At 49.6% G+C, this 24,639-nt stretch overlaps 3 protein-coding genes across 3 annotated transcripts; 1 reads left to right on the top strand and 2 right to left on the bottom strand.

The window, feature by feature from the left end:
• The first annotated feature begins 380 nt into the window (after nucleotides 1-380).
• Nucleotides 381-7,264, top strand: VAT1 (vesicle amine transport 1). The gene is made up of 6 exons (XM_059907291.1): nucleotides 381-888; nucleotides 3,810-4,017; nucleotides 4,416-4,586; nucleotides 4,691-4,780; nucleotides 5,342-5,583; nucleotides 5,741-7,264. Exons 1-6 carry the CDS (start codon nucleotides 481-483, stop codon nucleotides 5,822-5,824), a joined length of 1,203 nt encoding a protein of 400 aa, XP_059763274.1. The 5' UTR covers nucleotides 381-480; the 3' UTR covers nucleotides 5,825-7,264.
• A 152-nt stretch (nucleotides 7,265-7,416) lies between these two features.
• Nucleotides 7,417-17,048, bottom strand: IFI35 (interferon induced protein 35). Its single transcript, XM_059907294.1, has 7 exons — nucleotides 16,871-17,048; nucleotides 9,172-9,261; nucleotides 8,660-8,807; nucleotides 8,483-8,589; nucleotides 8,194-8,380; nucleotides 7,992-8,098; nucleotides 7,417-7,767 (listed from the first exon to the last, which is right to left on the bottom strand). Exons 1-7 carry the CDS (start codon nucleotides 16,874-16,876, stop codon nucleotides 7,576-7,578), a joined length of 837 nt encoding a protein of 278 aa, XP_059763277.1. The 5' UTR covers nucleotides 16,877-17,048; the 3' UTR covers nucleotides 7,417-7,575.
• Nucleotides 17,049-18,892: 1,844 nt separating this feature from the next.
• On the bottom strand, nucleotides 18,893-21,394 carry RPL27 (ribosomal protein L27). The gene is made up of 5 exons (XM_059907309.1): nucleotides 21,324-21,394; nucleotides 21,001-21,083; nucleotides 19,843-20,012; nucleotides 19,110-19,220; nucleotides 18,893-19,001 (listed from the first exon to the last, which is right to left on the bottom strand). The coding sequence occupies exons 2-5, from the start codon at nucleotides 21,079-21,081 to the stop codon at nucleotides 18,953-18,955; spliced, it is 411 nt and encodes a 136-aa protein (XP_059763292.1). The 5' UTR covers nucleotides 21,082-21,083; nucleotides 21,324-21,394; the 3' UTR covers nucleotides 18,893-18,952.
• Nucleotides 21,395-24,639: the final 3,245 nt, after the last annotated feature.

The following is a 24,639-nucleotide window of genomic DNA, read 5'->3' as shown; positions in this document are numbered from 1 at the left end:
CAAAGTCAGATGGCTCGGTCACCCTGCTCCAAGTTTGCCACTGCAAGCAAAGAATGGGTCTCATATGGGTCGTGTCAGAGCCTGAGGAACAACTCGGTTGGGTTCCGCTCCACAGGTGGCTGGCTCCCCACATCTGATGTAAGCTCAGGTTTTGGGATCGTCCTTCAGACTGTCCCTTAATATATTTTTAGCTTAATTATTATGAATAAATAAGTAAATTAACTCGCAGTCTTCATGATCCCAAGAAGGACCTCGCGTGGGCCCGTACCCAATAAGCACCTCCTCTCCATTTACAGCGCTCGCGCCGCACCTGCACGGTGGCCCTGGCCCTTTAAGTCCGCGCTCGAGGCCCCGCCCCCATCGCGGCGCCCCGCCCCGCCCGCTCCGAGTCCGCAGCCTTAGCAAGTCCTGACTCGCGCCCCGCCTTCCCCAGCGGTGCACTCTTGGTCCAGCTGTGCGCGCACGTCGAGCGTCCCAGCCATGTCCGCCGAGAGAGAGGTAGCCGAGGCGGCCACCGTGGTGGCGGCGGCCGAGGCAGGGGCTGGAGAAGATGCCTCTTCGCAGCTCCCGAAGGCGGAGGCAGCCGGCGACGCCCAGCCACCCGCGGCCTCCGAGGGGCCTGTCACCCCTTCGCCGCCGCCGCTGCGCTGCCTGGTGCTCACCGGCTTCGGTGGCTACGACAAGGTGAAGTTGCAGACCCGGCCGGCCGCTCCCCCGGCCCCCGGGACCGGCCAGCTGACGCTGCGCGTCAAGGCCTGCGGGCTCAACTTCGCCGACCTTATGGCCCGGCAGGGGCTGTACGACCGGCTGCCGTCGCTGCCCCTCACTCCCGGCATGGAGGGCGCGGGCGTGGTGATCGCTGTGGGAGAGGGAGTTAACGACCGCAAGGTGAGCGGGCCAGTGCAGGGCAGGGCAGGGGGAGGCGGCGCAGGCCAAGGGGCAGTGGGGCACGAGTGGGCGGGCGCCATAGGTGTGGCAGAGCGGGGGGAAACTGGCACGAACCCGGGTAGACGGGCATGGAAGACGTAGGAAAGGAGCCTGTATTCTGAGGCTCCTGGAGAACTGAATTTATATTTGGGGGTGGGAGATTGAGATGAAGTAATTGCCCGCTCCCCAAACACTTTAATTGTGGCCGCCGCCCCGAAACGGTGCTGGTGCTGGGTGGGTGGGGAAACAATAAGGAGCCTATGCGCATGCGCACAATGACCTTTACGGCCCCCTCCCACCACCCGTGAAACCTATCCTGTACCCTTGCCCACTAAACACTCCGCGGGTAATTGTGGTCTGTGACTCTGAGTGACTGTCGGTACCTTTTTCCCGCGAGGGAGCTATGTAGTCGGGGTTGGGCGGGGGCGCAGGGCCGTGCCAGAGCCCTAGTCACATGCAGCCCCGTGGTCTGTGGGGGTGTGAGGCGGCCCCTCCCAGAGCAGGGCCTTAGAGACAGGCACGCCCATCATGGAGGAGAGGGAGTCTGCCACCCCCTCCTCCCGCGCACCGGCCTTATCCTGCCAGTGTGATGGGGGTGGGGACGGGGTGGGTTGGGGTGGGGGGCGAGATTGGGTGTCTGGATCTTTGTCTTGGGCTCTCTGTCTCCCGTGACTGCACTATCTCCTCCGGTGACTCAGCCAGCAGACCACGACCCCGGGCTGCCCTTGGGAACTTTGGGCGGAACCCACCTCTGTCTTCTCGTAGAGGACCCTCTACTCAGAAACCGGGCCGGTGCCCATTTGGACTGGGGAGGGGGGTGTGGCACCGTGAGCAGGTCGGCCCAGCTCTGCCGGTCTGTGACTCCTTTTTATTTATCATTAATCTTGGCGACAGCCCCAGGCACCGGAGAGTTTCAAATGGCCAACTTTTTGAGAGACTTGGGGTGAGGCCTTTGCACGTCATTTGTTTAGGGGTTTGTTTTCAAATCTGGTCCCTGCAAGAGAGACTCATCAACTGCAGACTTTCTTCTTGCCAGACCTGCGGGTCCCAGATCTCAGAGCTGGAATTTTTGGATTTATTGTACAGGCATACATCTCCTTCCTCCTTAAAGGGCTTCTCCCTGGAGTCAGCTCTGGCCCCACCCTTTCCACCGACTTCTAAATAATCCTACTTTAAGAAGGTGCTGAGAAGAATTTTTTTTTTTTTTTGGTGGGGGGAGTAATAGTTCATGTTACTGCTGAAGGCCAACCACCTAACCTCTTCTCCCCACACTTTCCGCTTCGTAAATACAGGATATCCTGTCCAGGGTAAGAATATGATGTAAGAGCCTGGATTCAGAGGGGAGAGCCCTCCCTCCCTCCTGATATCTGGGCTGGGGAAGGGTCATGGGCCTTCCCTGTAATGGGCTGAGGGGTGAGCATTAGCCTGGGTAAGTGGACCTTGTTCTGGGCCAAATCTGCGACTGGCCACCACCTGGACTGACCACTACACTTTCCCCAGCTCTCCTGGGTTATTTCTGAGTCCGCTAGTCCTGAGTCCTGGGGTGGGATGCTTCCATTCCTCAGACCTCATCTCAGGCCAGTGCTTGCAGAGAAAGATCCTACTCTGCCCTCAGTACTCCTCCTCAGTGGAGTGTGGACATGAAAAAGGGTATGTGTGGGAGTCCCATCCCCCTGCCGCATGGATCCCAAGTCTCGTTAATGTACAGAATTCCCATCATTCCTGGCAGGGACCAAGACAGACTCGGATTGTCCTGGAACAGCACCCACACCTCCCTCTCCATGCTCTTCAGAGGACCATGAGAGGCCTTCCTCCGGAGACTGCCCCCTTTCCCCTGTCCTCCCCTTGACCCCAGTTGTTAAACTGGAGGGGAAGGTCCTGTTTCCTTTGCTCCCTTTCCCTCCTGCAAGGAGGCTCTTGTGCAGGTGGCTGAGGGTGTGGGGAAGGGGAGGGGGGATGCCTTTTCCTGGTAGGTGGGATTGTGTGGCTCTCCTTGGCCATCACTCCTCCCCCCAGTCTCTGGGTGAAGCTTCTTTCTGAGCCCCCAGTGGTGGCTCAGATACTTCTCCTGAGGTAACAGCCCTAACTGCTCAGAGACCTTTACCTGCACTTTGGTATGGCCCTTACAGCATACGGCCCTCTTCCTTCAGTTATTGGATTGGTGACCTCCCCTCCTTGCTTCTGATATTGTCGTCATTGTTGTCCTTATTATTAGCTAACACTACAAAGTTCTTACTATGTGTCAGACATTAGGCTAAAAACCACTGAATGATTTTTTGCTACTTAATCCTCATTAACTGCCCTATTTTACAGATAGGAAAACTGGGGCTCAAAAAGGTTAGATAATTTTTATTTGCCCAAGGTCATAGTGTCAGTAAACAGTGGAGCCCATTTTTTTTTTAAACCAAAGCAGTTTGGTCTCTTCACCAATATTTCATGCTGCCCTAACTGTAAGCTTCTTGCATTCAGGGATCTTACACAATAATAAAGTGTAAGATCTGTAAAATGGAGATAAAGATAGTATCTTCCTCAGGGGGCTGACGTGAGGATTGAGTGTTTATATGTAGAGCACTTACAATAGGGCCTGGCCGTTGGTAAGCAGTCAATAAAGATAAATTGTTATTGATGATATTATTATTACTATTGTTATTATAATAACCATTACCACGAGTACTGCTGCTGCTTGTACTATTACTTCATTGCCAGGAAGAGGGCCTTGTGCATAGTAGAAGGTCATAAATTACCAGTGGGTGAATGAATGAGTGAATGAATGATGCGCTTTTTCCATTCTTTTTTTGTAATTAAAGTATAGTTGATCTACAATGTTGTGTTAGTTTCTGCTGTACAGCAAAGTGATTCAGTTTCTTTTTCCATTTTTCAAGGTAGGGGACCGGGTGATGGTGTTGATCCGGTCAGGCATGTGGCAGGAGGAGGTGACTGTGCCTTCGGCCCAGACCTTCCTAATGCCTGAGGCCATGACCTTTGAAGAAGCTGCTGCCTTGCTGGTCAATTATATCACAGCCTACCTGGTCCTCTTTGACTTTGGCAACCTACGGCCTGGCCACAGCGTCTTGGTACACATGGCTGCAGGTGACAGGCACCCTCCATTTATCCCCTTTCCTTACCCCACCCAGATCTCCTTCCAGGCCTCTTCCCTGCTGCTTGTCTGGACTGTTGTCATGGCAACACTAGCTGCCTCGGCCTATGGTGCCCAGAGGCCTCTGCAGTGTTGTTGCCGTGGTAACATTCAGGCACCGGGTCCAGCCTGGTGTGCTATCCATAGCAACGTGCCCTTGCCCAGCACCTCCTCCTTGCCAGCCATCCTCCCCCCAATACTCAATCTTGGAAATTAGACATGGGATGATGGGAGAGAGCCTCAAGATGAGCCCAGGCAAAATGAAGGTGATGGGCTGGATCCTTGAGAGGTGAGAATGGAGAGTGGTGGCTGGACGACTCTGTCCCCGCCTTATGAAAGTGTCTTGCTTTAGGGGGTGTGGGTATGGCTGCCGTGCAGCTGTGCCGTACAGTAGAGAATGTGACGGTGTTCGGAACGGCCTCAGCCAGCAAGCATGAGGTGCTGAAGGAGAACGGAGTCACACACCCCATCGACTACCACACGACTGACTACGTAGAGGAGATCAAGAAGATCTCTCCCAAAGGTGGGGTCAGGGAGTGGGAAGGGGTAGGATGGCATGGGACAGGGAGGGGGGTCTCCAGATCTGTGGATCCTAATGCTGTTCCTGGGCCCCCTACTTTGTGACAGGAGTGGACATCGTCCTGGACCCTCTAGGTGGGGCAGATACGGCCAAGGGCTACAACCTCCTCAAACCCATGGGCAAAGTAGTCACTTACGGTGAGTTAGTGGGCCGGGGCTGGAGGGGGGAGTTAGGGGAAGCAGGGTGGGGTCTGAGGGGTAGGATATAGGGGCCCGGGGCTTTTGAATGCAGAAGGGACAGAGACTCCGGTGCTCTGTAGGAAGCATCACGGTTAGGATGGTGCTGGATGTTGCATTCAGATTGCTCCCTCCTGGGTGTAGCTACTGTCCTTCTCGTTCATGAGTCATAGCAAATTCTGTGTTCTTTCTGTGTTCTTGTTTGGGGATTATTCCTGATGCAATATCAACCAGTCTGCTTTCCTCTGTGCTACCTCCTGGGCTTCTTGGGCAAGTTGCGTTTCCATTTAAAGAAACTACTTCACACCAAAAATAAACAAATATATAAAGATTAGAGCAATCTTTGAGTCGGCTAGAGTCCATCTGGGCCAGGTAGCCAGCAGGTGGGAGGTTCTCCTGTCACTCCCGGGCGCCGGTATGGATAATTGTAAGGGGCCCGCAGGGGGCAGATGAGCTTGGATCCAGACACACAGGGATGTGCCTGGCACCTGGATTCACAGGCTGTGTCTCCTCGTCCCCCAGGAATGGCCAACTTGCTAACGGGCCCCAAGCGGAACCTGATGGCCGTGGCACGCACATGGTGGAATCAGTTCAGCGTGACAGCTCTGCAGCTGCTGCCGGCCAACCGAGCCGTGTGTGGCTTCCACCTGGGCTACCTGGAGGGCGAGGTGGAGCTGGTCAGTGGTGTGGTGACCCGCCTCGTGGCTCTGTACAACCAGGGCCACATCAAACCGCACATCGACTCCGTGTGGCCCTTCGAGAAGGTGAGTGTGATGGCCCTGCAGGGAGGGCCTGGGTAGGACCCGTGAAGGCTGGGGTCCCTAGGGGAGGAGTCCTGGGAGGAGGAGGGCTGACTCCTTTAGGCTGGCTCCCTGGACGGGCCGAATGGCGCTGGGAGCAGAGTCTTATCTTCCTCTCCAGGTGGCGGATGCCATGAGGCAGATGCAGGAGAAGAGGAACGTGGGCAAAGTCCTCCTGGTGCCTGGGCCGGAGAAGGAGAACTAGGCAGGGGTTGGGAGACCCTCAGGGCCCAGGGAAGAGAGAAGCTGGGAAGCCACGTGCTGTTGGCCACCAGACCCTCGCGGTTCATCCTCTATCACGATGCGCTGCCCTCTTTTCCCCCAAGGTCTCTGCGGTGATGTCCTCTCCCCTGCCCTGTTCTTTCTCTTTAGTCAGGGCTTCCCCCTCCCCGCTTCCTGCCCTCTGAAGAGGTTGGGAAGTGACCACTTGGATGTCTGGGCCCTGCCAAGGGGACAGGGAGGGTCAGAGGGAGGCCGGCCGCTTCCTGCCCCCACCCTTTCCCCGGGCCTCGCTGTGCTGCTTTTGTGCCAAGGTTAGCCAATCCCTTCCCGTCCTGTTCCCTGTGCTTCCGCCTCCGCCTCGTCTCCCCTCCTGCCCCCGCCCCACACCTCCCCAAAGAATCGAAATGCCAGCTCAGGATATGGGGCCAATCTGTGTGAATCCAGCATGTCCCTGTGTCGCCCTAGTGTCCCCTCAACCCGGGCCAGCCAGCGCCCACCTTGTTGTAAGGCCTCGTCCTCTTGTCCCCAATTTCTCGAGCACAATCGGGCTTCTCCCACCTCCAGGGGTTCTGCCACTCTCCACCAGGGGTGCCTCTTCCAGCAGGGGCGGGAGTCAGACCTGCTCCCCTAGGTCACCACTCTGTGGGAGGGACACGGAGCCCCCTCACCCTTCACTGAGTTCTCTGGATTTGTTCTCAGTGCCTTAGCAATGGAAACCTTGCTTGTGTGTGTAGGGGTCCCTGCCTCACACCTCCTCCCCCCGTCCTCCCCAGTGCCTTCCTTGTTCTGCTGGAGCTGGGGTTTCACTGCTCCCCAGTCCCATAGCACTGCCAAAAATCTGTGTGTGTGCCGGTGTGTGGGGGGCCAGCCCCTAGCCTCCGGGGGCCCGTGCCATGTCCTGTCTCTGGGGCTGTCATTTCTCTATGGTGGTTGAGGCGAAAGAGGCGGGGAAGCTTTCTCAGCCTTGCAGCTAAGTGTGGCACTTACCAGCCAGAGCTCTGAGAGGCGATGCCATCTGTCTCTTGTTCTGGGACCAAAGTAAAAATCGAAGCACGTTCCCCATGTAGTCACGGAGGCCCACTGTCTCCTCAGAGCAGGGAGGCAGCTTTTCAGACTCAGCCCCAAACTTTGTTTACATGGGTGGGGAGATGGAACAGGGGGTCAAAGCGGGGGTTTAGGACCTGGGCCACTGGAACCAAAGTGGGGACTTCCCGGGGCTAGGGGTGCAAGTCCCTCTGCCCTTGGATCTGGAATTAGGGCGGGTTATTGCCCAAGCCAGCGCCAGTGGGAGGTGGGGGGAGGGGCTCAGCCTCTTCATCATCTGAACGAGGCCTAAATGTGTGAAGTGCGATTTTCACTTTTGTGTACCCACCCCGTTACCGAAGCTGCCTTTGTGTTTGTGTCAATAAAAAGCCAAACCCTGGGTCCTGGATGTTGCCTCTGATAGTGGAGGGGAAGGGGAGCTTGTGGAAGGCCAGTACTGCTAGTGGAAGGCTAGGGTTTCTCCCTCCCCCCAGCCTTCTTCCATGGCCTAATCGAGTTTCCTTTCTTGAAACAAAATGAGGAAGAAGATCATGCAATGCAGGCGCTTTTACTGTTCTCGGGCAGCGTTTCACAACTCATAGTCCCTCCTGCCGTTGACCAGCATGATCTCTCTCTCCTGTATATGCGTCCAAGCCCAGCCTGGTTTGAGAACCTTGGCAGAGGGGCGGGGGTAATGAGCAGGGCAGGCTCCTAGCCCAATTTGGCAGTGAAGACTGCCAGGCCCTGCTGTCCCAGGGGCATGACTGTCACGGCTTCCACTTCCCCGCCCCCACGGGTGGGCTTCTGGAAGTGGATCTCCAGGACGTCTTGTAGCTCCGGGCCATCCAGGACATCAGGAATGTTGAGCACCAGCACCGAGTGGGGCACTGGCTGGGACCTGACCTGGAAAAGGAACCGGGAGCTGGGCAAGGGCTCGTGCAGGTTGGGCTGGGGGGTCGGGGGGGCAGAGGTCGGGGCAGGTGGCGACCGTGGGAGTATGGGAGGGGGCAGGAGGCCTGGAGAGGTTGGCAGCGGGTAGGTCGGTGGGGTTTCGGGGCTGTGATCCTTCCCTGGGCAAGGCAGACAGGTTACTGGGTCCAGTCCCCATCTTCCACCTTCCCACTTACCTCAGCCTTCTGGATCTTTCCACTCATGTAGGGAGAGACTCTCAGAGGGAACTGCTGCTTACCCAGTGGCACTGTGAATTGGCCCATCTGGCACAGGTGCTGGGCCACTGCAGGGACAGGGAGCGGGGGCCCTTCAGCATCAAGGGCTCTCCCCTCCCGTGGCCTGGTGCCTCAGCTCTCATCTCGCCGACAGGGCCCTTACCTGTATCCTTAGCGAAGCCCAGCATGACACCGCCTTGCAGCAGTTCCCGCGTCTCCACATCGCCACCCCCGTTCTTGCTCTTGCCAAAGAAGATCTCCAACTTGTCCAGCAGCTCCTCCTCACTTAGCTTAAGCCCGGCAGGAAACCCACTGACCAGTACTCTCTGTTCATTCATCTGGCTGGACACCTAGGGGGAGGCAGGAGGGAGTCATCCCAGGCACAACCCCACTCCCTTGTGCCCAGGGGCATGGGGCCCCGTGCAGATCCCAGGGCCCTGCCATTCTGTCACCTGGATGGTGGTCAGCATGGGCAGCTCCAAGGGCTGGACCTGCACCCGCAGTCGGAACCCTTCCACATCGATCGTGTGCTCCGTTTGCTGCAGCACCTGCTTGGCCACTGGGTCGGGGAGCAGGGTCAGTACTTAGGAAGCCTCCCAGCCTCCCTCCCAAGGTTTCCCGGAGCTCACCATTGGGGTCCTCAAAGGTGACCAGAGCAGAGCCTCCAGGCAGAGGGTAACAGATCCGCAGGTTAGAAACCACAGACTTGACCGTATCCTTGCCCTGCTGAATGTTTCCTCGGAACACCAGGGGGGTCTCAGGCACTGGGAATGGGACCTGGAGGTGGGGGAGGAGAGGCTGATGCAGATTTCAGGGTTGGGAGAGTGCCCCACTCCCAGGAGGAAAGCACCCCCAATTACATGCGACTGATGCTGAGTGCCAGGGATGAACACTGAAAGAAGAGCTGGGTAACTAAGTGGATGAATGTGGGTCAAGCATGTACTGGCACTTTACATGCAAAATCTTAGTTTGTCCTCACACAAACCTGTGAGATAGGTAGCTCCACTTTACAGAGAAGCAGACAGTTTCAGAGAGTTCAAGTAACACACTCGAGGTCACACAGCAAGGAAATGGCAGAGCCAGGAGTGAAACCAAGACCTCCCCAGCTCTTTCTACCAGGCCATACCCCCTCCCAGCTTACCTTGTCTTGGGGGTTGTCCCTGAGCTTCCTTTTCAGCTCCTGTAGCCTGGTCTTTAGTTTGGCCTGTTCCTCCTGAAGGGCTTGGAGGGCCTATTGGAGCATAGGGGAACAACCAGACCTCCACCTGCCTTTCCAGAGAATGAATGAGCCAGGGAAAGGGGGCCGCTATTCTGGACACTCCAGGAGCAGAGTTGATGCTCAGCCTGAGAACAACCCCAACCCATTTACCCTGCCCTGGGCTCGTCCTGGCCCAGCCTGGCTGCCCCCATCTCAGCTGCTCTGAAAGGCAGGAGCCTTTGCAGCAGCCACGGCTGGGTCATTCCTGGAGACCTAGAGTTTAACAAACACTGATTGAGCTCCTGCTATGAGGTACTGGGCACGACACAGGCAGTGGAAGAAAAGGGTCCAGTGCTTAGGCCTGTATAAAACGGTACTCAAGGGACTTCCCTGGTGGTGCAGTGGGTAAGACTGCACTCCCAATGCAGCCTGTCTGGGTTCGATCCCTGGTCGGGGAACTAGATCCCGCATGCATGCCACAACTAAGAGTCCGTATGCCGCAACGAAGACCCCACGTGCCGCAACTAAGACCCAGCACAGCCAAAATAAATAAATAAATATTTCAAACAGACAAACAAACGGTACTCAAGCCAGTGCACAATCACACGACTGATGGTGGAGGAGAGGCTGATGGTGGAGGACAGCGGGAATTTGGAGGAGGGACTGTCCCAAAGGGGTTAACAAAACTAGGGAGGCCTCAAGGAGTAGTAGGGGCTTACAGTTGCAAGATGTCATAAGACTATCAGCTAACATGTGCTAAGCCCTTTATATGGATTATACCACTCATGTCTTGCAACAACCTTATGAAATAAACACCCTCTTCTTATTTTGCAGATGAGGCAACAGTAGCTCAGAGAGGTCAAGTGACTTACCCGAAGTCATTTGGCCCTAGGCAATCTGACTCCGAACTCTTAATCTGTGCTTTACGGTGAAGAAATCAAACTCAGAGTAGGGGAGTAATTTACCCCACATCTCCCAGCTTGTCCCATGACTGCCACCCTTTCTGCTGTACCAAGCAGCCTTTCAGGCTGGGTGTGATTTGGAACAGATCCAGAGAGAGCTGACAAATGGGCAGGGGAGTGACACCAGGGATGGGAATAAATGCACCTTTGTTTGTGGGATGGAGAGCTCACCCTGTGGTTGGAAGCCTGATAAATAAGGTCAGCTCGGGGAGGTGTGAGCTCACTGGGGAGGACGGGACTCTGTCCTGGCCATCTCTGTGTCCCAAGTGTTCAGCAGAGTCCCTGGCACAAAACAGGCATGCAGTAAACCCGTGTTGAATGAATGAATGAAGTGAGTGAATGAATGAAGTGAACGAATGACAGAATGGGAACATATTACAGTGGGTGTTGAATAATTCAGTGTGAGTTCACTCTATTTTAAGCAGAGGAAAACTAGGGCTTGACCAAATAATGCCGGCTAATGAGTAGTGAGAAATAATCAGTGACTTTCAGGGGTCAGTTACATGACATCAGTGAGTCAGGGGAGCAGGTGCAGTGTGATATGGAGAGGTGGGGACTCTTACATCCTGCAGACAGCATGTCCCAACTAAAGTGGCAACCCCTTCTCGGCTCTAGCCAAGTTTTTTCACATGGAATGTGGTCTCAGTATCCTATATCTTCCCATTTCTAAGGGAAACCAGAAATCTGGATTTTTATTTGAAAAAGATGGCTTGATTTTAAATAAATATGAAAAATAAAAGTTGGATTCAGTCTTTAATCCATCCTCTTTTTACTTCTGCTTTAAATCTTGATCTAATTATACATATTGTTTGGAAATCTAGTAATTGGCAATGCTATTTAATAAATAGCTTTAAATAAGTAAATTTATTTTTAAAAGCTTCATAAATACAATTTTAAAAAAACATTAAAAAACATCCATCCACCGGTGAATGGATACAAGGAAAAACAAACAAACAGACAAACAAACAAATTCAAGCCAGAGAGTTTATCAGTGGGAAAATGGGGAACTAGTGAAGATTTCTGAAAGAGGGAGTGAGGTGATGGACACAGTGTTGAAAAGAGCGCAATCCAGTCATCAAAAAATGGACGGAAGACCTAAATAGACATTTCTTCGAAGAAGACATAAAGGTGGCCAACAGGCACATGAAAAGATGCTCAACATTGCTAATTATTAGAAAAATGCAAATGAAAACTACCATGAAGTATCAGCTCACCGGGTCAGAATGGCCATCATCAAAAAGTCTATAAATAGTAAAGGCTGGAGAGGGTGTGGAGAAAAGGGAACCCTCCTACACTGTTGGTGGGAATGTAAATTGGTGCAGCCACTATGGAAAACAGTACAAAGGCTCTTTAAAAAACTAAAAATAGAGTTACCCATATGATCCAGCCATCCTGCTCCTGGGCATATATCCGGAAAAGACAAAAACCCTAATTCGAAAAGACACATGCACCCCAATGTTCATAGCACTATTTACGATAGCCAAGACATGGAAGCAAGTTAACTGTTCATCAACAGATGAATAAAGAAGATGTTATATATATATGTGCGTGTGTATACACACACACACATACACACACACACACACACACACACACACACACACACTGGAATATCACTCAGCCATAAAAAAGAATGAAATAATGCCATTTACAGCAACATGGATGGACCTAGAGATTACCATACTAAATGAAGTAAGTCAAGATGAGAAAGACAAATACCATATGATATCACTTATATGTGAAATCTAAAAAAAATGATACAAATTAATTTATTTACAAAACCAAAACAGACTCACAGACAAAGGAAACAAACTTATGGTTACCAAAGGGGAAAAGGGGTGAAGGAGGGATAAATTAGGAGTCTGGGATTAGCAGATGCACACTATTATGTAGAAAATAGATAAACAAGGACCTACTGTATATAGCACAGGGAACTATATTCAATATCTTGCAATAACCTATAATGGAAAAGAATCTGAATAAGAATACATATATGTATAACTGGATCACTTTGCTGTACACCTGAAACTAACATAACATTGTAAATCAACTATACTTAAAAAAAAAAAAAAGAGCTGGCAGTGATGGCAGGATGAACTGGAGGAGCAGAAACTGGGGAGTGAGGAAAACAAGCCCAGACCTGTGGCTCTAATTCTCACAGACGTGACAGGAGCTGACCTGAACCTCTGGCACCGGGCACAAGGAGCACACACAGATGAGTACATCTCAAGAGGAAAAGCTGCCAGACTCCGGATGTTGTATTAAAGCGACAGAGGGGACAGACTGGAGAGGCGATGCAACACCGAGGTTGCAGACTTGGGTGTCCAAGGATTTGGTATAATGTCATTGACCCAGCAGGCAAGGGAAGAGAGCCAGTAGTTACTGGGGACCTGCTAAGTGCTTGGCACAGTTGGACTCCATCCCATTTAAGTATCACAAAACTGCCTCCTGTCTCCAACTCCCAACTGAAACTTCTCTATCACAGACTTCTTAAGGACAACACAGGCTGATTGTAGTCACTTACTTGAATTCAACTATACGTGCTATTTATTTACTTAACATGATAACTTGGTCTCTAAATGCAAGCCAGTATCCATCTGGTACTCAACTGAAAAAAAAAAAAAAGGATCTGTTTTACACTGAGCTCATTGAGAGACTGTAAATTCCGGATACTTAGGGGTGAGTTAATGATTTGAGGTTCATTTGACTACATGCATTCTTCTGCCTTACTTGCCAAGTTTAGAACCTAACCACTCCTAAGATAAAATCTCATGCTATCTGTGTTCATCATAGCAGTACTGGGAGGCAGTGTAATATAGGAGTTAAGAGCACAAGTTCTGGGGCCAAATCTCCAGGGCTTACATTCAGCTCCTCTTACTACTGCCAAGACAATGGGCAAGTTATTTAACTCTCTGTGCCTTGGTTTCTTCATCTGTAAAGTGGGAATAGCAATTTCTACCTGTAATTTTATTTGGAAAAGTAGTTCCCGGCATATGATGAGTGCTATGTTAAATGTTTTGTATTTTAATAATCCCCATTTGATAGTTGAGGAACCTGAGGTTCATCAAGGTTAACTAATGGGGGGAGTTCCCTGATGGCCTGGTGGTTAGGATTCCAGGCTTTCACTGCCGTGGCCCGGGTTCAATCCGTGGTCGGGGAACTGAGATCCTGGAAGACATGTGGTGTGGCCAAAAACAAAAAAAACCCCACAAAAAACAAAACCAAACAAACAAAAAAACTTTGGCCCTAATGGGCCAAAGTAAGTCAAACCCAAGGCTGTTGAAGACACAGAGTGTCAGGGACAGGACTTGGTGGATCGGACTCTGGGTTAGAACAGTATGTGGTAATGGTAGAAGCCAAGAGGATGGAAGAACTCATTCAGGGACGGAGCCCTTAAAAATGTGATCTTTGAAGATACCTAGTCAGGAGTCAGGAAAGATAAAGGAATGCAGAGAAGAAAAAGAAGGCATGGGGACTTCCCTGGTGGTCCAGTGGGTAAGACTCCACGTTCCCAGTGCAGGGGGCCTGGGTTCGATCCCTGGTCGGGGAACTAGATCCCACATGCATGCCGCAACTAAGAGTTCACATGCCACAACTAAGAGTCTGCATGCCGCAACGAAGATCCCATGTGCCGCAACTAAGACCCAGTGCAGCCAAAATAAATAAATAAATGTTAAGAAAGAAAAGAAAAAGAAGGCATGGTCAGGGTCAGGGCCAGGATTAGGTAGCATCATAGACACAAAGGAAGAGGAGTGATGAAACAGAGGCAAAAGAAAAGGAGGGCTACAGGAAGTCCCCTCCCTCATTTGCTTCCTCATTCACTCATGCAACGATCAGCTACCAGGCATCTACCATGTGTCGGGCCCTGTTCTAGCCTCTGGGGATACAGTAGTGAACCAAACAGACAAAACTTCCCTGTGGAGTTTACATTCTAGGGGATGAGCCAGATAATAAACACAATAAATAAGTAAAATCTGCAGTATGTTAGTGATAAGTGTTATGGACAAAAACAGAGAAGGGAGGACAGAGAATGTTGGAGTACAGTTTTAACTGGGGTGATCAGAGTAGGCCTCATTGAGATATTTGATCATATACTTGAACAAGATAAAGGAGTCAGCCGTGTGTATACGTGGGGGAAAGTTTTATGCAGAGGGAGCGGCAAGTGCAAAGGCCCTGAGGTGGGAGTTTGTTGTATGTATTTGAGGAACATCAAGGAGACCAATGTGGCTGGAGCAGAGCGAGTGAGGGGGGAGTGGTGGGAGATAAAGTCACAGAGAAAACGGAGTGGGGCCATGAAGGGCCTTTCACATAAAGTGAGGTGGGAGACTGCAGGCAGGCTTAAATGCTAACAGGATAACTTGGCTGTTGTGTGAATAGACTGATGTGGGGAAAGGGCACTAACAGGGAGACCACTTAGGAGGCCATGACAGGGTCCAGGTGAGCAATGCTGATGGCCTGGATCAGGTGGTAGCAGTGGAGGTGGTGAGGCGCAGTCAAGAGTTTAGATTGATTGAGGGAATTCCCTGGCGGTCCAGTGGTTAGGACTCCACACTTCCACTCTAGGGGGCATGGGTTCAATCCCTGGTTGGGGAACTAGGATCCAGCAAGCCGAGCAAGCGTGCCACAAAAAAAAAAAAAAAGAGTTTAGATTGATTCAAGTTGCTGATGGATTGGAAGTAGGATGTGGAAGAAAGAGACGAGTCTGTGATGACAGTAAGCTGTTAGGCTTGAGCAACTGAGGGGAAGGAGAGCCACTTGCCGAGATGGGAAATACATTGGATGGAAGAGATTGGGGTTTACTTTGAACATATTAGGGATGAAGTGCTTATTTGACATCCCAGTAGAGACGTAGAGTGGTGGTTGCCTCTATGATGTGGCATCCAGGGAAGAGGTCCAGGCCATGAGTATAAGTTTGAAAATTATCCAAGCAGAGATATTTAAAGTCACAAAATTAAATGAGATCAACACGTAGAGGTCCAAGGGCTGATTTCGGGGGCAACCAACACTAAGAGATCAGGGGAACAAGGAAGAACCAGCTGAGGAGAATGCAGAGGAGGGGCTAGTGAAATCTGAGGGAGAGCAGGCATGAAGAACAACACATTTAAGGCAGAGGAGCCCGCAGCTGTGCCCAATGCTGCTAACAAGCCTTCTGCCAGGAGGCATGAGAATGACCGCTGAGACTGAGCAACAAAAACAGTCCTGCTTATCATAAGGAGATGGTCAGTTCACGTGCAAGGATGATTATTGTAGCCTTGTTTACAATGGAAAAAAAAAATATACATGTCCAACAAGAAACAGCTAAATATAAAATATTTAGCAATTAAAAGACAGTAATAAAGAACATTTAACATGAAGAAATGCTCACAATAAGCAAAAAAAGCAAAATATAAAGCTGCCTGTAAATACATTCCCTATTCTGTTGATTTAAAATGTTTTAATTCATGAGGATATTTATTAACGCATAAAAATGCATAAAAATTCTGGGAAGATAGACATCACAATGTCATTAATAGACACTGTCTCTCAATAATGAATTTAGGGTGATTTTTTAAAAATACAGTTTCCTGAACCCACCTTCCTTCTTTCCTTTCTAATATGTAAAGGCCCTTTAAGAGAGCAGTTTTAGCAGAGTGGGAGGAGTGAGGGGTGGCTGAACTGGGTAACTGGGGATATGAAAAGGTTGGCAATATTAACAATAATGAACATGTATTGAGCACTCAGTATGCGCCAAGCAGCGTGCTCAGTTTTTACTGTGTATTTTAGGGATTGTTTAGTTTAATTCTAGCAGGTAGGTATTCTTGCGTGGAAGTGTCACTATCATTCCCACCAAACAGATAAGGAAATGGGGCTTAGACTGTAAACTTTAGAGAGGCTAATAACTTACCCAGGGCCACACAATTGGAGGAACCAGGATTTGGAACCAGGCAGGCTGGCCTCTAGAGCCTGTCTTCCTTCAACATTTGAGGGGCAAATGAAAAATTTCCAAGCAAGAGACCTACATATTTGTAACAGACGGGGTAGTATCAGGGAGAAAGACTGAAGAAACTAGGGAAATGAGATTCATTCACTCAACAGCTGTTTATTGAGGGCCTACTGCATGCCAGGCACTGTGCTGGGCACCGGGGATCAAGGGTGAACAGGCTGAGACAGAGGACCAGCCCGCAGAGGGCTTAGTCTAGCACGAGCAGGGGCGATCAGGGGTCGGGAAAGGGGGGGACCACAGCAGACAGGGGGAAGGTTAGGTCTCAGAAGAGGAACACTTCTTCCCCTCGCCCTGAAGAGAGGCCAAGGTGACATTTAGATGGAAATATAAGGAGGGGAGGAACTTGTTGAGGAAGATCTCAGGAGATAAAGGTGTGAGCAATTCTTAAACTTTTTGGGGTCACAGAACCCTTTGAGTATCTAATGAAAACGATGGATTCTTTCTCCAGAAAAATGCACATCCACACAAGGAATTCATGATCCCCTGAGATGCAGGTTATAGAACTGTCTCTGAGGCAATGGATTAGGGGACCAGCTCCCTAGCGGAGAGGTCATCCCAGCCGTCTCTCCCCAGACCTGTAGCAGGTCTAAGAGATGGGCAGGGAGAGGGTTGCCTGCCAGGCCCTGGGATACCTGTAGATTCCTGGCCAAGAGGAGCATTCCTCTGATTCTCCCCACCCCCAAGACCCTCCTCTCACCATCATGGTCTAAGGTCCAGTTAGCAAGGGCTGAGGCTTCAGAGCTGGCACAAAGTGGCAGGGTCCAACGCGACTAAAGTCTTGCTTGCACTTTGAGGAGTTTTAGTCTCCCCAGCAGAGCCTGAAAGACACTTCTTACGGTTCTTATGCAGGCTCTTTGCTTTCACTTTCATTTCAGTGAAGTCCCTGCCCTTCCGTACTCCACCCCTGGGTGGCTTCCTGGTCTTCGAACTTCCCCCAGCTGTGAGGCCTCAGGGGAAGTTACCCCACAAGCAACTACAAACTGAATGCTGGCCCCAATCAGCCATTCATTCCCAACCTAGCAATCCCAGCACAGGCCTACTGGTAGAATTTTGTCTGCTTTGTTAATGGCTATTTCCCAAGAGCTTAGAATGTTGCCCAGAACATGCAGATGTTGATAACTGAATGAGAAATGCAACCAGGACAGATAAAGCCCCATCAAGTTGATGAAGCTGTAGCAATAGCCAGCACTTGAGAGCTGTTATGTGCCCAATACCAATTCTGCTTTTCATGAATTAACTCAACCTTCAAAACAACCCCTTGAAGTTGGTTCCATTTTCCCGATGAGATTCTAAACTTGTGAGGCATAGAAGTGTAGAAACCTGCCCAAAGTCACATTGCTAGGAAGTGATGCATGTATACAAATCTGGTTGGAAGAGTATTTGAACTTGAATTTTTAGTTAAAGGAGGGTTTAAATATAGTTCCATTTGTGACTGTGAGTAGGCAAGCTACTTATTGGAGACATCGAACACTTAAGGGTGAGGGGCTTCCCTGGTGGCGCAGTGGTTAAGAATCCGCCTGCCAACACAGGGTACACAGGTCCGAGCCCTGGTCCAAGATCCCACATACCGCGGAGCAACTAAGTCCCTGTGCCACAACTACTACCGCGGAGCAACTAAGTCCCTGTGCCACAACTACTGAGCCTGTGCTCTAGAGCCCGTGCTCCGCAACGAGAAGTCCGCGCACTGCAACAGAGTAGCCCCCGCTCGCCGCAACTAGAGAAAAGCCTGCACGTAGAAACGAAGACCCAATGCAGCCAAAAAAAAAAAACAAACCCAAAAAACACTTAAGGGTGAGATGAGTCGAATGAATATACATAAAACAGTGCAGGATATAAGTTTTCTATTTTCACCTAGTCCAGGGCTTCCTACTCAGAGTAACTTACTGAGCCCCTTTCTCAAGCCCCCACCCCTCACCCCAGCTGAAAGTGTGCCAAGTGTGAAGCTTGGCAAATAGGGCCATTTGAATCCTAGTTCCATTTAGTGACTTAGTACCAGCTTGGCTGGAGAACCTATTTCATCAGTAACACCAGTCACAGTTAAGTATCCAATGAGAGGTAAAATGCTATAGAAGGGCCGAATGCCTTTCCTGTAACACAGTGGTGACAATCCAGAGCCCAAACCCCTTGAATCACACCCTTTCTTGCCTGTCTCTGCTAGCCTGACCATTTGGGGACCTCTCCTTGGTCCCACTAGGAACGGCTGCTTTGGGGCTCAGGTCTTCATTGTTGGTGTCCATCCCCATCTAGAGCAGTTCTCCAGTGTGGTCCTCGTCCAAGCAGCACCAACATCACTTGACAAGATGCTGAATTCTGACCTACCAAATCTGGCACTCTGGTTTAACAAACCACCTCAAGTTAGTGACTCTTAATCCAAAGTAGATGGTGTCCACTCAGAGGGGCCTTTGGTTGTCACAATGGGGCGGGGGTGGGGGTGGGGGAACAGTTCTCTAGGTATGTAATGGGTTGAAGCCAGGGATGCTTAAACAATTCCACACCTAAAAATGTCTAGAGTAGCTCTTTTGGGGAAACAGTTCAATATCACATTTTACCCATTGAGCTAGACCATTAAAGGATTATGAGGCTATGGACAGAAGTAGCCCATGTCTCACAAAGGCAGATTTACCTTTTATTTTATATTTTCCCACAGTACCTCATCCACCACCCAGTGTCTCTCACCGTATGAATGTTCTTTCCCAGTCTAATAACAAGAAGCAGGCAGACACATGGATTTTTTTTTTTTTTTTTTTTTTGTATTTTTAATGACTGAAACAAGACAGACCTAAAACCGCAGCTTCTGAAAGAACCATTTGTTCTTGCCGGTCTTGTACCTAGAGGGGGTAAAAAAAGGACACTAATGAGGGGAGGAATCACAGAAGACAAAACTGTCTTCATGGAGAACAGGGAAACCATACTCCAGACTACCAAAGCCTACTTACCTCTCCTCAAACTTGACCTTGGCCTCTCGTCGGGCCTTGCGTTTGAGAGCAGGGTCTCTGAAGACATCCTTGTTGACAACAGTTTTGTCCAAGGGGATATCCACAGAGTACCTGGGGACAATGGCAGGAAGGTAGGAGCAGCCCACATGCTGCCAGGGCCTTCACCCCGCCACCCCACTCCTGGGACATTGGCATGTTAAGGTCTGACTCCATAGGAGCTATCATCAAAACTGTGCTAAAGTCCTGATGATATTCTTTGGAAATGCCCAGTTTTAACAAACTCATTTACATAGATTCAAGCCACTGAAAAACTTCACAATTCATTCTCAGTTTCCCACAACTACCCTACCCTATAATAACTATTATCCTTGAGAGTGGAAGAAGGCAGGCCAGATTCTATGCCTGTGTTTACTGTGGCTGGAAACAAATGTAACAACCTTTACTCAACACTTCAAATAATTTTCAGGTGAGGAGAGAGACAGATCGAGAGCAAGTTTGGAAGAGATTTTTCAATCCGGCTCTGCCAAGTCAGGGAAATCAACAGAAAATGACAGGAAAGTGAACACTTCCAAGATGGATTAAAGAGGCAACACTGGAAACCACGGCCAAATGACAAATTGAAAATGATGTCTCTTCCACTGGAGTGGCTACAAGGTTGTCTCCGTATTCAGCAGGGCAGAGAGAGGGAAAAGTTAGAAAAAGTCACTTTCATTCCCATTCTTGAAAGGCTCACCTTGTGGGCATGAGGTGATTATAATTATAAACTTTCACGAAAGACTTGATCTTTGACCTCTTGGCAATTTTCTTCTTGCCCATGGCAGCTGTCACTTTGCGGGGATAGCGATCAATTCCAGCCACCAGAGCATGGCTGTAGGGTCGGTCTGAGGTGCCATCATCAATGTTCTGAATGAGCAAGAATTACATGTTATTGCTGTTTAGGCCCTTTGCTAGATGTAGGGCGTGTGTAGAAAGAACACCCTCAACCCCTAGGCCTCTGAGACCCAGTATTATAAAAACCACACAAAGCAGACATTCTAAGTGCTATGCTAGATGCCCAAAGAGTAACAGGGAAAAGGGTGGTATCCTTCCCACCAGGAAAAATCCGGAAGGGTTCCTGGGAGGTAAGAGATTTAAAATGTAACAACAGTTAACAATTATGAAGTGACTGCCATATGCCAAGCACTAGTTCTCAGGACTTTACATCTCTTAACTTCCTCCAGGATTGCACTGCTAGGAAGGGTTAGAGGCAGGATTCCAAACCTGGCTGCCTAACTCCAAAACCAGCCTCAGGGAGACGGAGGAAAGGGAACCAAGGGTGCCCCGGTGTCCCCAACAGTCAACAGCAGTGGTGTATGTGGCCAGAGCTTAGAAAAATCTCATTAAAGGCTAAAGACGTAGGTAAAAGGCTAAAGACGTAGGTAAAAGGCAAACAGTGAACGACTAGATTATGCTAAGTGACCATTTTAACTAGAAACAATTTCTCCCCTTTTTACAGAGTCCCAGCTGCAGCACTTACTACCTGTTTGACCTCAGGTGAAACTTAACATCTCTAAACCTTCGCAGTAGAAAGTAACCTTATGGTTACCGCAAGGATTGCACATGACGACACCTATAAGACAGTGCCAGGCACCAAGCAAGCGTTCAATAAACGTCAGTCATCAGTATTATTAAAAACCTCTTTGATAGAGAACGCGTTGAGTGTTAGCTGTCCAATTCAACTCCCATTTGTTATTTTGCGTCTTTCTCTCTCAAAAGCTCTCATGCATTCACCACCCCCACCACCATTCGCAATGCTCAGTGGGTAATGCCCCCGAACTAGGTCTTGAATTCCAAGTTGCCCGCCCGCCCCATTAACGGGATACAAAGGGGCACAGGTTCGCGAGGCTGGTACCTTCACGATGACCGCTTTGCGTCCGGAGTAGCGACCGGCCAGGACCAGCACCACCTTCCCGGGTTTCATGAACTTGCCCATTTCTGCAGAGGAAAGAGAAGGGGCCGCTCAGAAACCCGCCAGCTCAGGCTGTGGGCCCGAAACTTCAGCGGCGTTCACTGCCGTCTCGGCTCAGGCCGCTCGCAGGTCCTGCTCGCAGGACAGGATCCGCTACGAAGCCGTCAGAGACCGAGGAATGAAAAGCACCCGGCACCACCCCGCAACTCGACCCCCAGGCCGCGGATGGCTACGGATTGTAATAACCTGCTCCAGCCTCTACTCACCGGCAGCAACCTCTCCGGACTACAACAGAGAAAGAAAGATCACTTCCGCTTACCTTTCACCCCGGGGAGGGTGACCTCACTTCCTGTCCCGCCCCCTCGGGCTTCTCCCCGCCTCTTGCGTGGCGCTCAGAATCTGTGTTGAGGGCGGAAGAAGCTCTTGAAGGGAAAGGAAGGCCTGGCAGCTTTTTTATTCAAGTCAAACTTTATGAGCAGCTCCAGCAGTAGTCAGGGCAAAGGAGTTCTGCCTCCCCCAGAAGGCTTTTACGTGGACGCAGCTGCTCTTCTGCCCCCTTGGTTGTAGTTCCTTTCTCTGGCGCTAGCGAGTTGGGGAGGCACAGTTTGAAATTTACTTTTTTTGCTTTGGAACAGTAAGAAACAAAATAGGACATTTATTAGTACCAACTATGTACAGTTACGCATAAGGAAGAGACGAAGATCAAACAAGGGAACTTGCCCTCAACATTTAGAGTCTAATGATGTCAGAGACATTTCCGACCAGAATAAAGGAGGGAGATGAAGGACGATTATGGCGGTACTAGCAGCCGCGTACCCTGTGTCAGGCCAAGTTAATCTATTTACATGTATTATCTCTTTTGATCCTCATAATGACACTAAGAGATAAGTAATGTTATCTCCATTCCACAGTTGAAGATACTGTGGTCTGGGGAGGTTAAGTAATTTGGCCCAAATCCACAGCTAGTACGTGATCAAGCTGGGAACTCAGATTCAAGCAGTCCTCCTGAGCCCATACTGTTTACCCAGTCACCAAATTGAGTACCCACTCTGTGCCAGGCAAGATGCTAGGCACTTTAGGTAAGTCAACTGCTATTTAATTCTCAGGAATCTGCATCTTGGGTATTTTCCTCCCATTTAGACATGAGGAAATTGAGATTTAGAGACCCTAAGGCTCTGATCATCAAATCTAGGTTTGAACCCAGGTCTAGTTGGCTCTCAGACTGAATTATTTCCCATCACTTACTGGAATAGTGTTTTTAGATGGTTCCTTAGGTGTCTTCCGAGTTCAAGAGAAAGAGAAACCATCTTATAGTTTTTGCTCATTTGAACACTGACGAATCTATAGGGTTGGTCTTGGGCAAGACGTGGGAACAATCAGGGTTTCATCATTTCTCTTCTTCAGGCTCTCCAGGGACCAATTTCCCCTGCAGCCCTCAGGACTTCATTCCAATAGTTTATCACACTAATTATGTACTTATATTTCTATATTTAATGAAAATGTTTTGTTTTAATTTGTAATATGACATTGTAGAGTTGGAAAGGAACTCAGAGATCGTCTACTCTGTCATCTCAAAGATGAGAGGACAGTTCTAGAGCAGCAAAGTCACGGAGTTGGTGGCGCAGATCAAGGTTCCCCCGTTCCCAAGCCTGTGCTCTTGCCACGGCACCACACGACTCTGTCCATTTCCACCTCCATGGTCTTCTTTCAGCCTCCTTATCTGCTTCTGTCTCTTTTGTTGTTTCTCTCTTGGAAAACAGAAACCAAACCCTGAAATCTTATCATTGCCTTGAACTCTTAACACATACTAAAACTCTCCAAATCAAATTAGTAACTAAATCCTGTGAATTTTGCCTCATGTCTTTTAAATTTTTTCTATCCTTTTACACCTGCTCCCTAACTGATCCAGCTTCAGTACTTTGTTTTCTCCAGTCCCTCCTCAAAACTTAGGGTGGGTCAAAAATTGCTTGGGATGCTTATTAAGCATGCATTGCCAACTGAGGAGATTCCAATTCAGGTCTGGTGTGGAGCCATGAGCTATAGATCTTATTTTTAGAAAGTTCTCTAAACACAACTCTTAAGTCTGTCACTTACCTGAAATCCTTCATTGGCTCTCTGTACCAAAGTTTGAACTCTCACTCCCTTCCTCTCTATCTTCCTTGCAGTATAAGTTCCTGTCTCCTCCACACCCTTCACATACCACCTGGGTTCCAGCCAGCTCAACTACTCAAAGATCCGACCCCTTCTGAGCGCCAGGGTCTTCATGCAAACTGTTCCACGTTTCGTTATTCTTCTCCTCCACTGTAGCTGGGCAAAATCCTATCCATCCTTCAAGGCCACTCTAGAATTCTCCCAGGCAGAATTCACCTCTTCCTTCTCTATGCTCCCTCAGCAATCCAATCCATACTTAATTTTACTATAGAACATATTTCAGTTGGTTTGGATCAGTGGTTGTCAAAGTGTGGTCCCCAGACCAGCAGCACCAGCATAACAAGCATGGGAACTTGTTAGAAATGCAAATTCTCAGAGCTACTGAATAAAAAACTCTGGGGATGGAACCCAGCAATTTGTGTTTTAACAAGCTACTCAAATCTCCAATTGGCTTGCTACCTCCTTTGCTAAATCTTGTGTTCCTTGAAGGCAGGGAGAGAGAAGTTCTGAGCACCTAGCCTGGCCCAAGCAGTTGGTGGGTGCTCAGTAGTGAATGAATGAAGGCAGAGCACCTTGGGAATCTTTAACGATGCCTTGCAGATCATACAATGGACCCTGCACTTTCATTTGATACATATCCATGGCTTTCTTTCATTCTGTTCTTGCATAGCCTTGCATAGCCTTAGACCTCGGCTGACAGTCCCTCCTCTTCTCCTTCATCCTGTCTGCCTCACCCCAAGCCAAGCACTCTGTCCTCAGTTATACAGCAAATGTTATCAGTGACTAGCAGGTATGTGATTGCTGGCCTGCTGGCAGGCTTGTCTCTGTCTCTACATGTCTTTAAGTTTCATGAAGAACTTGGCAGAGCAATGGCTGTCTGCCCATCTCCCTGCAGCCTAGTCCTTTGGCAGCTGAAATTTCTGGCAGGCATGTGGAAAATACCTGTTCATCCACAGTGATGGTGAAGTGAGGGGGTGGATAAAGCAGAGAGAAGAACAAAATATCTAGAAGCAGCATGATACAATGAGGTAACATAACAGTATAAAGACCATAGGATTTGGATTCAGGCAACTTGGGTTCAAATCCCAGCTCTTCCAACATGTAAACGTGGACAAAATATTTAACCTCTGCAGTTCAGTTTCCTCAGCTATAAAATGCTGATAATATTGTCCTGCCTTACATGTAGTGAGAATTAAATTAGGATGGCACACACACAAAATGCTTCTCATGATGTTAGCATAAAAGCCTTAATACCAGTTTTTGTGAGGACTGGAAAAAGATAATACTGGGGTGATCCAGGGCTATGCCATATGACTATAGCACTTATCACCCACCCTAAATGGTATCCAGACAAGTGAATTTAAAAGCGCCAATTCCTAAAGTGGCATGTGTGGTGAGATCTGTTGTGGGGATAGGACTGCAGGCCTGGGC

Source organism: Balaenoptera ricei, chromosome 20 (genome assembly GCF_028023285.1).
Source record: "Balaenoptera ricei isolate mBalRic1 chromosome 20, mBalRic1.hap2, whole genome shotgun sequence".
Lineage (NCBI taxonomy): Eukaryota > Metazoa > Chordata > Mammalia > Artiodactyla > Balaenopteridae > Balaenoptera > Balaenoptera ricei.
Note: the sequence above shows the minus strand (reverse complement) of the source record. Positions and strands in the feature narration are given on the sequence as shown.

Bases quoted from the DNA above. Each gene is read 5' to 3' on its own strand.
- VAT1 (XM_059907291.1), top strand. From the start codon at position 481: ATGTCCGCCGAGAGAGAGGTAGCCGAGGCGGCCACCGTGGTGGCGGCG. The intron at 889-3,809 runs GTGAGCGGGCCA...CCATTTTTCAAG, and splicing joins AGGGAGTTAACGACCGCAAG to GTAGGGGACCGGGTGATGGT. The intron at 5,584-5,740 runs GTGAGTGTGATG...CTTCCTCTCCAG, and splicing joins CCGTGTGGCCCTTCGAGAAG to GTGGCGGATGCCATGAGGCA.
- IFI35 (XM_059907294.1), bottom strand. The intron at 8,099-8,193 runs GTAAGGGCCCTG...CTGTCCCTGCAG, and splicing joins GGGCTTCGCTAAGGATACAG to TGGCCCAGCACCTGTGCCAG. The intron at 7,768-7,991 runs GTAAGTGGGAAG...TTCCTTTTCCAG, and splicing joins GAAAGATCCAGAAGGCTGAG to GTCAGGTCCCAGCCAGTGCC.
- RPL27 (XM_059907309.1), bottom strand. From the start codon at position 21,081: ATGGGCAAGTTCATGAAACCCGGGAAGGTGGTGCTGGTCCTGGCCGGT. The intron at 20,013-21,000 runs GTACCAGCCTCG...TTGCTCATTCAG, and splicing joins GCAAAGCGGTCATCGTGAAG to AACATTGATGATGGCACCTC. The intron at 19,002-19,109 runs GTAAGTAGGCTT...TACCCCCTCTAG, and splicing joins AAGGTCAAGTTTGAGGAGAG to GTACAAGACCGGCAAGAACA.